This window comes from Monosiga brevicollis, genomic scaffold (assembly GCF_000002865.3).
Source record: "Monosiga brevicollis MX1 MONBRscaffold_9 genomic scaffold, whole genome shotgun sequence".
In the NCBI taxonomy this organism is placed as follows: domain Eukaryota; class Choanoflagellata; order Craspedida; family Salpingoecidae; genus Monosiga; species Monosiga brevicollis.
The window spans coordinates 1,266,526-1,280,987 of record NW_001865046.1 but is presented as its reverse complement, the minus strand read 5'-3'; the positions used below and the strand labels follow the sequence as shown (position 1 = coordinate 1,280,987).

The window sequence follows — 14,462 nt, the reverse complement described above, 5'->3', positions numbered from 1 at the left end:
GCTTGGCCAGCTGGGTCATGTAGGGTACGTCATGCTCTGCCCTCGTGTTCATGATGATACGCCCGTTTGCCTCGGGCGAGAGGTCAGTCACCGGGTTCCAGCTGATGGGATAGCGAGCTTCCAATGCTTCTTGGTTCGCGGTCAACTCGGCTATGCTGCGCTTGCGATCTAGTCCAAACAAAGCATGCCATTTTTGCGAGGCCACTTGATGCATCAGTCGCGACGACATTTTGGTTTGCACATGGTCACTAGCTGTGCGTGCATAGGCCCGCTGGGCTGTGTCCCCAGAGTGTTGAGCTTGAGTGTGGATCAGGCTGCCCAGGGCGTCGGTCGTCTCGGCCGACAGTCGGTTAATCACAAACGTCGTCATCCAGAAGGTTGCGGCGTGTCGCCACGTGGCCACCCCCAGCTTTGGCCGATGCAGGTACGTGGTCATTTGTCGACGAAATGTCGCATATATGGTGGCTGGGCTGACCATCGTCTGCAGGGGCGCAATGTTGAAGAGCAGGTGGCTGTTGTTGTAGTGGTTTCGAGCGTCCCGGACCTCGCGTCGCAAAGTCATCGTCTCGTCGTGGCTCATGTGGTCTTCATCCAGCTCGTCGTCGAGCAAATCTTCGTCGTCCTGCTCGGCATTGTGAATGCCATTCTCGTCGTCGGGGGTTTTCAGGCTGCCCCGCTTTTGCAGCCAGCTGCTCAGCATGTGCTCCAGAGGCTTGCACAGCAGCAGATGCATGAATATCAGCGTGCTGATTTCCTGGTCCATGTATCGAAAGGTATGCTGTTCGTTCAGGCTATCTTATTTTCTTTTCCCCTTTTCTAAAACACCTTCTTCACACCATCCTCATATTCCACCTCTTTTCTCTACATGTACCACCAACCAATTCTTTTTCTTCATTCCACATTTTTACTCATTTCTACTATTTTCATCATTGCTCATCCGTGTCTCTTCCTTCGATGTTTCCCTCCCATCGTAATTTCTTTTCCCCTTCAACGCAACTGATTTCACTTCAATATCTGTTCACATCCATGCTCGATCAGCGTATCTCCTCTAACGCAAACAGCCCACAAGCTGTCAAACGTCTCAATTATACCCCCGCTTCAAAAACAAACAAACACTCACTTCATCATTGCAAACTGCCGTTTCGCTTCAATCACAAGCTTCAGCACGCGCGGGTGGCCAACGCGCCCGTACAGCCAGCCCACAAGCGCCTGCATCTCCGACGGGTCAAAGTCCCGCCCTCTAACTGCCAGCAGCTCAGCCGGGCACTCCATGCGCTGCATGATGCCGTGCAAAGTTTGACTGCGTGACACAGACGCGACCAAGGCCCGGATGGTCTCGCGGTTGCGCTGGCCACAGGCCCGCCCCGTGCACTCCACCACTTGCTCACCTCCAATCTTCTGCGGCCTCCAACACCGGTAGCAAACACCCGCCCCCAAGGTCACTTGGCAATTGCTACTACCATGACCGCGGCAGTGGCATCGAAAACAGCGCCCTTTCATGGCCGGGCAGCTAGAAGGCTGGTGGTGAGCAACCAAGCGGTCTCTGCTGCAGCTGCAGGCCCAGCAGTAGGTGCACATCCATAGCAGAGCCGTGTTAAAGTCGTCTGACTGAATGGGCGCCGATGGTACCATCAACTGCGCTCGTTTGGCCCGCGTCTGGCCCTCGTGTGATACTGGCGCCCCATGTGCTTCACGGCTTGGATGGCGCGCTGTGAAGGTCGGTTGCATCATGGAGCAGACGGTGCAAGCCGGCGCTCCTGCGGCCGCACAAATGTGGCCCTCACCATCCAGCAGCCAACCAAGCTCAAAGGTCAGGCAGCGCTTCATGCTTGCAAATGGCTGCAGGTCTTCCGAAACCGCTGTGCCTGGTGGTATCCATAGCGTGGCCTCGCCACCCCGTCGGTCGCGGCCAGCCCGGCCAAAGGCCTGCGACAAGGTGTAGCCGTTGTAGCCGCTGCCAAACCAGATCACCTTCCGGACGTTGGGCATGTCCAAGCCCGCGCCCAAACAGCTTGTGGCCACCAAGACCAGACTCTGCGTGCCGCTCCTCCACTGCTCAAGAGCGGCTCGCGTGTCTTCGGCTGACATGTCAGCATCCACGGCCAGCGACTGCTCGTGACCCAACGGGCGTGCCAACTGAGTCGACAATGCCTCAACCTGCTTCTTCGTGTCACAAAAAATCAGCATGCGATCCACGCGGCTCTCTCGCTCCAACATGTCGTAGTGATGTTTCACAAACTTCTCAAATGCCTTTGTTGTTCCTTGTTGCACCCCTAGCCGAAGATCGGTTCGCATGGTTGGCATACGAAAGGTCTGGTACGAAGCGTCCTCCGTGTAATCCAGCTGTTGGAGCAGAGCCCGCTCATCTTTGGGGCAAAGCGTGCCAGTGAGGCCCACACACTTGACAGATGGGTCTTGGCGAAGATGGTCCAGCCGGCCTGGGCAGCGAACTAGACTCTCTCGATAGCTAGTGTCCACGAGCATTGTGTGAACCTCGTCCATCACTAGCATGGCCAGACGCTTCTGCTGCACGAGTGTTTGCACCCACCTCATCCCATGGCCAACCAAAAGGTCAACCGTCATGACAATCACTTGAACGTTGACTTGCATGTCACGGCCATCATTCTTAGCCCACTGCGATACAATGTCAGCCTGCTCGAAGCGGCGGCACCAGTCTCTGGCAAGCTCACGAAGCGGCACTACCCACACCACGACCTTGCGTGGCTGGAGGTGAGCAAGTGTGCACAGCGTCTTGCCCATGCCAGTCGGGGCCACGGCCAACAGCCAGCCATCCTGAGCTTAGTGCCGAGTCACAGCCTGTGCCAATCGGTACTGATCCCAGTCGCGAAACGTTGTCTTCCACGCTTGCCGCACACATTGAGCAAGCCAAATCTAATCCTCATACTCTTCTTGCTGCGTTTGGCCACTGTGCTGGCTTGGCTCTTGCTGCAAGGCCGTCGACGCAGCCTCTTCCACGGCTCGCTGCACGGCAACTGGCATGGACGATTCGGCTGCCTCAGCTTCGCCTAAATCCAACTCGGCAATAATTTCGTCAATGTCGTCTTCAGCATCAAGACAGGCTTCAACCTCGAGATCCGTTTGCGTGCCTGCGGTCGCTTGCACCTGTGTGCTGACGTTTCTGACCCGAGACGACTGGATGACCACCTGTTTATGAACCACTTGTTGCACGCAGATACGCTCATCCACGGCCTCGGCTTGGATCTGATCCTCTACATCTACCAGCTTCATGAGCTTGTGCCATTCTTCAGACACAAACTGGTGGCCATACTGTGCTTCGCTGGACACAAACTTGTGATCGAGCTGCGTGCGGCCATAGACGTTGCGTGCCGTTCTGCCTGCATGCTGGCTTTGAGAGTGTGCCACATTCAACGCCCCCAATGAAGGCTCGGGCGTATGATGCAACACCAGTGTACGCAGCCAAGCCACGCTCATGTGCCGCCATGCACTGACAGTGATGCTAGTTCCAAGAAATTGCTTGGTCACGGCCTGGATGGTTTGATAGACTTGGCGTGGACGTCGCTCTTCAGTCTGGGTCGCGCCTTCGCTTCTGCTGACGACGCAGTTTTACCCACACTTGTAGCCAACCAACGCACCTAGCACAGGTGTCTCACAAACTGACTTGCAAAGACACCAAGAACCTTGGCAACCAGACACACATTTACTGCATCCAATTGTCAGAATACCCGAGCGTGACCGGAACTGATCGCTTGCATGATAAGACCGCCGCTCAATGCCCTCGTCACCAGCTCGTGCAGCGCCGCATCCACCACTACCGAGACACTATTGCTATTATCCGTTGTCATGGTAAAAGAAGACGAAGCGGTTTCTCGCTCTTTTCCGTGCTTGTTGGACGGTTCTGCTTCAGACGGTTGGCAAGGCCCGCCCTGCCCATTGACTTTACTTTCTTTTTGCATAGCAATCGACAAGCCACTCTAAAGCGCCACAAATTTCAATTTGTAAAAAAGTATCAAGGTGCAGCTACAGAGGCCGACGTTAGGGCATCCACGCGGTCACCAAGCGTTTGTAGGTCTTGGTCATTGAACAATTGAGGATCCAAGTGCCAGCCGACGCTACAGAGAACAGTAGCAGCGCACCGCCAGCGTTTGGCCTGCTCCGCATGAATCAAATTGCCGGAGAAGAAGACATGTCTGGCGCTGGCGGAGGAGTCGCGATAGATTGAAAGGTTTGATGGTGTCTTGAGGTCAATTGAACCAGCTGCGGTCGGCAAGTATTCACAGTGATCAGAACAGGTGCACCCTTAGAATAGCTGTCGAGTTGCTAATGCCGAGGATAGAGCAAGTGCAACTCGTGTCCGACCGCATGTGTCACAACAAGGAGAGACAATTGATGTTGCCGGTCACCTGCACATGTGCACGGCATTACTAAACCATGACGCCTGAATGACAACGTGCCTTTGAACCACTTGTCATACGCAGGTCTGTTCATGTATGGTTCCAGCTTCTTGAATCTCTTACATCAGCTGGATGAGCTTGCGCCACTCGTCGGACAGAAATTGGTGGCCATACTCTGATTCGCTGGACGCAACCTTGTGGTCGCGCTGCGTGCGGCCATGGACGTCGCGTGCCGTCCGACCTCCACGCTGGCTTTGAGAGTAAGTTACATCCAGCGCCCCTAAAAGCTCGGGCGCATCATGCATCACCAGTGTGCGCAGCCAGGCCACGCTCATGTGCCGCCATGCGCTGACAGTGATGCTGGTTCCAAGAAATCGCTTGGTCACGGCCTGGATGGTTCGGTAGACTAGGCCTGGTCGAAGCTGTTTTTCGAGCTGCATCGGCACAATATTGAATAGCAGCTCATACGTGCCCTCCAGTTCGACACGCTTGAAAGCTCGCAGATCAGCGTGCTGGTCGTCAGCAGGGCTGGAAGTGTTTGGCGCGACCGAATCTTCGACCTCCATCGCGCCGGCCTCGAGCTCATCTTGCTCCTCTTCCGTCAAAGAATTGGAATCTATTGCCGAGGACGTGATCAATTCGCCTCGCTCTTGCAAGTAATCAGCAAACAGCTCCTCCAATGGCTTGCACAATAGCAGGTAAGCCATCATAATTGCACTGGTCCGCTCGTCCATGTAGTGTGTAGCATGCGACTCGGGGTTGTTGATCAATGTAGCTTCGCCTTGTTGCGCGACAAACGCCAAGCGGTTGCCGGAGAAGAAGACATTTCTGGGGCTGGCGGAGGAGTCGCGATAAAAAAGGCTCGTGTATACCGTCGCATGCACGGGTGGGGCTATGCACAGGTGTATGGTGAGACTCTGCGCATGTAAATTTTTTTTGCAACAAACAACACCACTCAAACGATCAGACGTACCAGTTGACAGGTGTGTATAGGTCAATGCCAGGCGATTAAACTCTTGCAGGGAGCAGATCCACCGCCACACTGATTCTACGCTGAACTTGCCGGGTGCATTAGGCATGGTAAACTCCTTGACCAGCTCTGGAGTTTCCAAAATGTGCTCCAACAGCATTGTGTAAAAGTCACGACCGCCAGCGTCCTTCAAATCCTGGCCTAACCAGGACTGTGGGGGCCCGGACTGATCTGAGTCAAGCAGTGAGGGCAAGACAGCATAAACTCGCTTCTCCAGCCCCGAGTTGAACAGGAGGTCCTTGGTGAGAATTTGGTTCATTCCTGCTCGCATAGCTCGCAGACCTGTCCCAAACTTAGACACGTCCATACGAATGCCATTCACTGTCAAAGCCTGAAACTCCTGTCCGGGGGCTGGCTGCGTTTCAAACACCACGTCAACACCGTATTTGCCCTCCTCCGAGGAGCATTTGCGAACATAGGTCAATTTACTACCAAGATAGTAGCAAATGCGGCCCTCCGTCAACCGTGTCTTGACAGCAGTATCATCCGTCAGCGCGCCCGGACTATTTCGATCGAGCTGGCGGCGGAAGAGCAGGAACAAGCGGCAGATCCACAACAGGGCTGCCAGCGTTGGCGTCCAGCTGCTTGGCTGCTTAAAGGTGTTGTTGGCTTTCACCGTCGTGCAAAGGATATAGATGGTGGGACAGTACTCCAAGTCCAAGTTGTTCATGTCCGTGCTTTCATCAAGGATGGCACACCACACGTTGGTCAACGCCTCGGATAGCGCAATGTTATTTTGACCTTGGGCCACTTCCACGTCGTCCAAAGCTTTTGCCAGCTCGTCACTGATTCGACCAGGAAGCTGGCTGTCACGGCGCCGTGCTCGTAAGAGGTATTGCACGTAGCGCGTAGCCACAATCATGTAGCGATCGTAGCTCTGCTGCATGCGTGTAACGTGTTTTCGTGCGTCTTGTCCAAGAGACCATGCATGCACGTGATTAGCGTCGGGTTGATCTCGCTAAATCCCAGCTCTCTGAATTGGTTGAGTGCCAATCGGTCAAGCAGTACCCCAAGGCCCAGGGTCTGATGGTGGCTGGATCACCAGCATGGCATTGTTCATGTCGCACCAGGCTTTCTCGTGTTGAAAAGCAAAAGGTACAGCAAGGACACCTATAGCCCCGATGTACTGGGATGCATGGGTACGCAGGTCGGCAGCCGTTCATGTCGAGTTTGGGTACCTTTCGTGGCGTTGCTTCCTTGATGAGGTCCATGGCAAGCGATATGTCTGCATCTTCTACGTTCAGGCAGTGGCGCTTCAGGTGCTGGGCTGGGTGTTCGCTCAATGCGTACGCGCACTTGCCGCAAATCAGTATCCACTCGTACTCATCCAGAGCCAGACCAAGCGATTCCAGATACATTTTGGCGCGCGATGCATCAGCATTTTTGCCCAAGGAAACTTGATGATGAGGATATCGGCGTTTAGGCGCTCCAATGACCGACTTCGGAGCGTTGTTGATCTGCGAAGCGGGGCTGCGAACGAGCATACCGCCCAGCTTGGCAAAAGTCTTCTCTGCCATGGCCATGTGCTTTGCTCTGATGTGCCGTCTCACGCCCTCAGCCTTGGGGTAGCGCTTCTTGCAGCCGTAGATCGGACAGCAAAATTTGCCATCGAGTGCCGCTCGCTTTAAAAGAAAGTTTCTTTGACCGATGGTGATCCGCGACTCTTGTTGATGACGCTACAAGTTGGTTGCAAAGCGATGTGAGAGCGTGACAGATGAAATCGAACGCCGAGCAGCACGCGAGGTTGATGATGCGCTTGCTGCTTCTGCGTCGTAAAAGTTTGAGCGCATGATCGACATGTGTGGGTCGACTGCGCTCCACCCTGAGTGCTTGATGAAGCATCCATGCCGTGCCAGATGCTGTTGCGTGTTTGTGTCGATTGGAACACAAGGTCTGCGAATGTCCAGGCTGGTTGACTAAATGCTCCACCTACGAACGAGCAGGTGAGGCCGAAGATGGGAAGAAAACGGAGGTGAATGTCACGATCTTGGTTCTTGTATGCCGACCGCCGTCATTGTGGGTGTTCACCAACCTGGCCAAACGGAAAGCGTGCGAGACCAGGATCCTCGATGACTCGGGTACTGTTGCACGCACCGATACTGATGGTTGCCCCACGCTGAACCACGCCGCCAGCAACAGCAATGCCTCGACTTGGCGACTGATCAAAAAAAAAAAAAAAAAAGAAAATGTGACCACACACACACACACTCCCCACACACACACACACATACACACACATAAACACACAAAAAGCCAACAATATCTCGAGTCTTTTCTGAACGCTGTCACGTTTCCATACAGCTCAATTCTTCCATTTCCACAAGGTTTGCTGCAGAAAGTCAAATCTTCATTTTCTCTGCTTTGTTCTACATTATGTGTCATGATTTTAGCTTTATGACTGTACTCTAAAGACCAAAACCGTTCATCATCCTTTATATTGGATGCAATTACAAGGTCCACTTTCTCACGACTGATTCAGGCCTGCTGGCGCATCATTCAGTATTCCTGTCAATCGTGCCAACGCCTGCAAGGATCCGTGCACTCTGTTGTGTGTGGCGCAAGAGCATCAAGATGCCAGGTGTCAGGCGTTCAAACAGTACTTGGCAAGGCAAACGATGTCAATTTGCGCTCCCTCCTGGCAAGACGCAGCTCATTCCGCATGACAGAAAAAGCCCAGAGGCTACTGAAGCACACTTGCATAAAAGTCTTGGTCGATTCCACGCATCATGGTGTTCTCGGTCCTCATACTCCCATTATAATACTATCCAAACCTTTTAAAAAAATAGCATGTCGCTTCTGTTATCATATCACAGCCCTCGCGGCTGCCCCGATCAAAATCTCAACGCTTTCAATCACAAACTCCACAAGGTGCCAATGGCCTGCCGGCAGATGCTTGTCTTCCGAGTACAGCCATGCGATAAATCTTTCGCGAAAATGTCGCGTCTGCAGCGTCCCGGGCTGAAGATCGTATCCCATCCGCTTGGCCAGTTGGCGCAGCCGCGGATGACAGTCGGCAAGGAGGACAATGGAGCTCAAGACTCGTCCAAGGCCTTTATCGATTGCACAGCTCGGCAAATGCTTCAACGGGTGGCCGCCGATCCTAGATGGCATGCCACATCTGGCGCAACATTCTCGTGTGGCAGATTCAAAATCGATGTTGCACTCATCGGCACTGTGCCCCGCGAGATGGCACCGGGTGCATGTGTCGTCTGATTCGGGACAGATATGTTGAGGTTTCCAGACGGCTTGAGACTGGCGAATGGTACATGGCATGCAATAGGCATGCATCAACCTCAGCGCATCCAGAAACTTGTCAGCCGCCGCCTTGTGGATTAGGCGCGAACGCGTCGTCTTGGCTCGCTTGTCTGATCTCAGACGTGGCATCGACGCCGCTTCACATCCTTGCGATGATAAAGCAGCCGGGGGCAATGTAGCAGATGCCACACGCTTGGCAGAAGGCCGCGTAGGGTTTGCGCCAGATACTCCAGACCCTTGGTTGCCCAACAAAGTGCAAGGGTGCTGCGTGGTCTCGGCCTCTGCGGCAGGGTCTATATCTACAGGGCCGTCACCGTCAGGGGAGCTCTCCATGGGTGAGGCTAGGGCAGTTGTGCGTTCCGCCAGAGCCCGGACACGCGTAAGCCGCAGCGCTGCCGAGGGCGCGTTTGCTCGGGGCCGTGGTAACAAGGCATCGGGAGCAGATGGCACGGGCAAGCGCATCGGCAAGGCCGAAGGTACTGGCAGAGATGGCAGCGGTGCTCCAAGACGAGGTAATAAAGCCGTGGAAGTCTGCTTAGCCTCGTTTGAAGCTGCAGCTTCTGTTGCGTGCCGAGGCACATTTTCACCCCCTGACGTGGTTTTGGCCCGCAAACCTGGCACGGAAGAACATGGTACATCATCTTCTTGAAGTTCTGTCAGGGAATCAAACTCAAGCTCAAAGTCAGATGCCGTCGGTGTTGCTGGCAGAGACATGATGGGTTCCGTGGCCTCTTCGTCAAGTCGTCCAGCACGTGGCCTTGGCAAAAAATCAGCCATGGCCGAGCCTGCTTCAGAGGCCAACGTCACGCCTGATGCTGGAGCTTGACGAGTGTCACTGCTCTGCACTGGCTGCGCCCGAGCTTCTTCCTGTCGCTGTGCCTGAAGCTCGGAATCTGACACCGTGGGTGAATCTGACACAGACCTGAGCTCTTCGGTGGCTGCATCAAATCGTTCAGCACTTGGCCGTGGCGATACATCAGCCATCACTGCAGTCTCGCCCGATCGAGTGACATGTTCACTGTGTACGGCGATGCTTGGCTGCACTTCCTGTGCCATTTGCGTGCACACGTCACAGGAAGCCTGGCCGGTGGCAAGGCATGTAGCAGCGCGGGAATCCAACATTTTGCCAAGCGTCCACCTTCGACACACACTGCCCTCGACAAAGGCCTCCATGCCCGGTGCTGGGGCGCACCTGACTGGCAGCCACAACTCGGCAGCTCCGTCCTTTCCATCACGGCCAGCCCGACCAAATGCCTATGGCCGATTACATGCACACCATTAATTCAATGAACAATTCATTTTTTTTTTAAAAAAATTGAGACAGTCCCATGAACGTTTGAGCAGCAACTCACCTTTACCAGGGTATAGACGTCATGACCACTGCCATACCACAGCACGTGGCGGACGGTAAACAGATCCACACCCATGCTCAGACAGCTGGCGGCCACGATGACGTCGCATTCACTCTGTTGCCACCGTGCCAGATGGTCCTTCTGCGCCATCTCTTCCAAGTCTGCATAGTAGGGCAAAGCTGCATAGCCGCGTGCGTGCAGCTGGTCACACAGCAGCTTTACCTCGGCCACCGTGTCACAAAAGACCATCATGTGCACAGGCTCCTCATTCTCCTGACGCGTCATCCGCTGCCTGTCCACAAGACCTTGCACGTGCGACAAGAAGGCCCGCTGGTCGCCATGATGCACACGCAGCTCCACATTGTGACGCATTGTTTCCAGGCGGTACAGTTTGCCCCCTGCTTGCTGACCCAGTTGTCGAAAAAGCCGCTCTTGGTCGCACATGCATAAAGTATCAGTCAAAGCCACGCGCTTGATGTTGGTCCATCCGCCAGAGGCCACGCAGGCCCCGACTTGAGCCATCATATTCCGGCTGCTGGCATCAGAGATCAGCGTGTGCGCTTCGTCCAGAACCACGGTCCTAATGCCTTGGAAGCAAGCACGTGCGTGCAGGGCGTCAGAGCCCGTGTTAACAAACTTGTCAGTCGTGATAATAAGCACATCGAGGCCAGCTGCTACCGGCGTCGAGGGGCCCAGCCACCTTTGCGCACTGTGGCCAGCCGCTTGCAGACGCTGCAGCAAATTATCGGCCGAGGTCGCAAAAGGCACAATCCACAGCACCGTGCCGGCATGCGGGTGACAACCCAGTTTGGGCATGGTACAAAGCGTCTTGTCCATGTCTAACGGCGTGACAACAATCAGCCAGCCATCCTCGTCCCGATGCTGGTCGATGGCCGCTGCCAAATCCAACTGTTCTTGGCTTTTAAAGCCGTGGCCCCAGGAGATGCGTGCCTGCTGGGCCAGTTGGGTCATGTAGGCTACATCATGCTCGGCTCGTGGATCCATGATGACGCGCCCGTCTGCTTCAAGCTTTGATGACCCGCTCCAGCTTATGGGGTGGCGAACATCCAAAGCTTCCTTGGCGGCTGTGAGCTCGGCCACGCTGCGCTTGCGGTCAAGACCCAAGAAGGCATGCCAGCTTTGTGAGGCCAGCTGATGCATCAGACGTGATGACATTTTGGCTTGCAATTGGTTGCTTGTTGCGGTAGCAAAGAAGTCTTTGGCCATGTTGCCCAAGGGCTGTGCCTGGGTGCGCATCAGGCTACCCAAAGTGCTCGCGGGGTCGGCAAAGAGCCGGTTTGTCACAAATGTTGTCATCCAAAAGGTCACGGCGTGTCGCCACTTGGCCACTCCCAGCGTTGGCTGATGCAGGTAGGCGGTCATTTGTCGACGAAAGGCAGCGTAGATGGAGGCTGGGCTGAGCATGGTCTGCAGAGGCGCAATGTTGAAGAGCAAGTGGCTGTTGTTATAGTGGCGTTGAGCGTCTTGTACCTCGCGTCGCAAGGTCATGCCATCGTCGTGGCTCATGTGGTCTTCATCCTGCTCGTCCTCCAATAGATCCTCCTCTTCCTGATCATCGTCGTAGGTTCCACGCCCGCCATCGCGAGGGGTTTGAAGAGCGCCCCGCTTCTCCAGCCAGCTGGTTAGCATCTGCTCCAGAGGCTTGCACAAGAGCAAATACATGAAAATCAGCTTGCTGACTTCCTCGTCCATGTACCGATAGGCGTGCTGCTCATCTAGAGAGAGCCCGTGGGTTTTACCCAGACGGGTCAATATGGAAAGCTGCCTTTCAGCGAAAAACACGGCCCGTTGCCGACCCACGCCATTTTTGTAGGATAGCCCTTGATATACGGTTGCTTGAGGTGGCAGACCTAACAAAACGCCAAAGCCAATGCAAACAGATAAGAGTGGTACAATAAACATGCCAAGCTTCTCAAACAGAGTCTTTGCTCGATCGCAAGCGTACCTCCAGCCATGTGGGTGTAAGTGACCGCCAGCTGGTTAAACTTGCCCACAAACAGAAGCCATTCCCGCACGCGGTCTTCTCGAAAGGTCAGCTCTTCATCAGCTCCTTCTGGCCCCAGCTCCGTGCAGATAAATTCTTGCCGCAAGCTCGGAGTCTGGCCAATGTGATCCAATAGGGCCCGCTCAGCTGGGCTGCCATGGCCCACCCACCAATTCTTGACCCTGTTGGTCCGATCCTCCTTCGACCGTAGCCGGACATACTCGAGAGCATGTCGCTCTCGCAGATCCGATCCCAGCAAGAGGTGGGTGTCCAAGACCTCCTTCATATCGTTGCGCATCTGTGCCAGGGCGGTCCCAATCTCTTTCACGTTGAGTTCAGTACCTTGACAAACAATGGTGTGCAGCGCCTCGTCCGTCATGTCACCGTCCGTTTGCACATCAATATCCACTCCAACCTGCCCATCGGCCGTGCTGGCAGAGCGAGCCGCCGTCATGCGCTGGCTCAGAAAATGCACCAGCCGTCCAGACTGTAGAAAAGGCCTGAGTTTACCCGCAGTGGCCCATCGCTGTGCCTTGCCAAACCGGAGCAAAAACAGCTTGAAAATGTAAATCAGGCCGGCCAGCGTTGTGGTCCAGCGCCGGATGTCCTGCAAGACACCGCTTCCCTTGGACACGGCCGTGCACAACAAAAACACGTTGACAAAGTGCACCTTGTCGTTGTCAAACAGATGTAGCTCTGCATTCACCAGTGCCAGCCACAGTGCCGCCAAGGGCTCGACAAGATCCTCCCCGCTCAGTCCCGCATCCAGCGCGTCTTGCACGGCCAAAGCAGCTGTAGTTATGGCCTCCCCACGACTGGTGAGCACCTGGCTCAAAAAGCTGGATGGCTCGGGGGCTGGCAGTGCGTTCAGTAGCAGTATAAAATGCACCAGCCGCGCTCCAATGTTTAGGTATCTGCTCATCGTGCCAGGAGATACTTGGGGTAAAGATTGCGGCTGAACTTGAAACTCTTCATCTCCGAACAAGGACGCCACGGAAGCAGCCGCCAGACCGTGCTGGGACAATTGTTCGTGGGCCTCCCAGAAGATCTCTTGCATGCCCGCCGCAAGTGGTGCGGGTGGGGTGTCGTGGCCCAGCTTGAGAATTTGCTCTGGGGTCAGCTCGTTCAGGATCAGCGTCATGCCCACGCTGTCGTAGAACGGATGCATCTGGTAAACGCCGTGCGGGCAGCGCTTCTCCTCAGCCTCTGACGCCATGGCCTGGGTGCTTGAGATGAACTGCTTAAACCGCTGCTGCTCCTCCAGCTCCTCCTCGTTTTCGCTGACGTCGGCTGCTGAAGCATCATTGCTTTCCTCGACAATCACTTCCACACAGCGGACACCAGCACCACGCAACGGCTTTTGCAGCTTGACACGTCGAGGCAACTGCTTGGCCCCTGGTTCATGTGGATGTTCTGCCATAACATGGTTTTTGAGACTGCCGCTCGAGGTAAAGCAAGCCTGGCATAGAGGGCAGCCCACACCGTCAAGAATAGGGATGCCTTCTACAGGCACACGTGGGCCTGATTCTGGCCCGAGGTCAATTGGCGGCTCCTCAGGCTGCAGGGAGCGCAGGAGTGCCGTGGCTGCGTCGATGTCTTCTTGGCTACACCTTACATGGTGCTTGTTGAGGATGTGATGGAGCACCCTGCCGCTGAGGACATGGCCACAATGCGTACAGACCAGTGATGCAACAGCAGGGCTCACCAAGCAACCAATGCCCTCCATGAACTGCCGGGCCCCAGCAATGCCTAGGCGCCGGTCAAGCCTGACTATGCGCTTTCTCGTGCGCGTTCGAGCGGGTTTTTGGCGAGCAGGCGGATGGTCGTTGATCACAGCCGGCACCGGTGGCGCCCGTTCCTCATGTTGGTGTCGGAGATGAGATTTGAGGGTGACCGCACGTTTGTGGCGGTAGTGGCATCCTGCCACTCGGCAATGAAAAAAGCCGTCATCCTCCCGGTGTCGAACGATTACTTCTCCGTTCAACCTGACCCGTGTTCGCTTCTGGTGCACCTACATGCTCACGAATGCTGGTGATGAGGTGGCTTTTTTTTTTCGGAGAGGCAATCAGACAGATTCATGATGCACGCAACGCACCAAAGAGACATGTTGATCTCTTGCAACACGACTATGAAATGCTATATTGCAATGCAAGCAGACGCTCTCTTGTGCTCTTGACATGGTTGGCTGCTGGGTGGGTGGTGTATGTGGACAGCTCAAAGTGCACGCGACCCAAGCAGTCAGAAAGAGAATCGGCTCAAGAAATGAAAATCAGATGGAAAAAATGAACAAATGAACAGAATGCTTATCACACTTGAGTTTCTCGCGAACCAAAATTCAAACGGTGTTTTGGCGGTTCAGGCTGATGCATCGCATCGCATCTGATTCTGAATACAACAGCACAAACACAGTCAGGCCGTGATGATCCAAAAAGGGATAGAACAAAGTA

At 54.8% G+C, this 14,462-nt stretch overlaps 2 protein-coding genes across 2 annotated transcripts in view; both read right to left on the bottom strand.

Annotated features, from left to right (window-relative positions):
• MONBRDRAFT_8138 (uncharacterized protein) overlaps positions 1-763 on the bottom strand; it is a gene marked incomplete at both ends in the record, with an annotated part of 2,115 nt that extends 1,352 nt beyond the window's left edge. Inside the window, one exon of the mRNA XM_001745553.1 lies at positions 29-763. Within this exon, the coding sequence (XP_001745605.1) occupies positions 29-763 (735 nt within the window). The remainder of the gene's footprint in view (positions 1-28) is intronic.
• Positions 764-1,116: 353 nt separating this feature from the next.
• MONBRDRAFT_8137 (uncharacterized protein) lies at positions 1,117-13,741 on the bottom strand (the record flags this gene model as incomplete). The annotated part of the gene is made up of 8 exons (XM_001745552.1): positions 1,117-2,724; positions 3,124-3,478; positions 4,497-6,283; positions 6,582-7,079; positions 7,436-7,561; positions 8,215-9,705; positions 10,011-11,746; positions 11,977-13,741. 8 exons carry the CDS (start codon positions 13,739-13,741, stop codon positions 1,117-1,119), a joined length of 9,366 nt encoding a protein of 3,121 aa, XP_001745604.1.
• Positions 13,742-14,462: the final 721 nt, after the last annotated feature.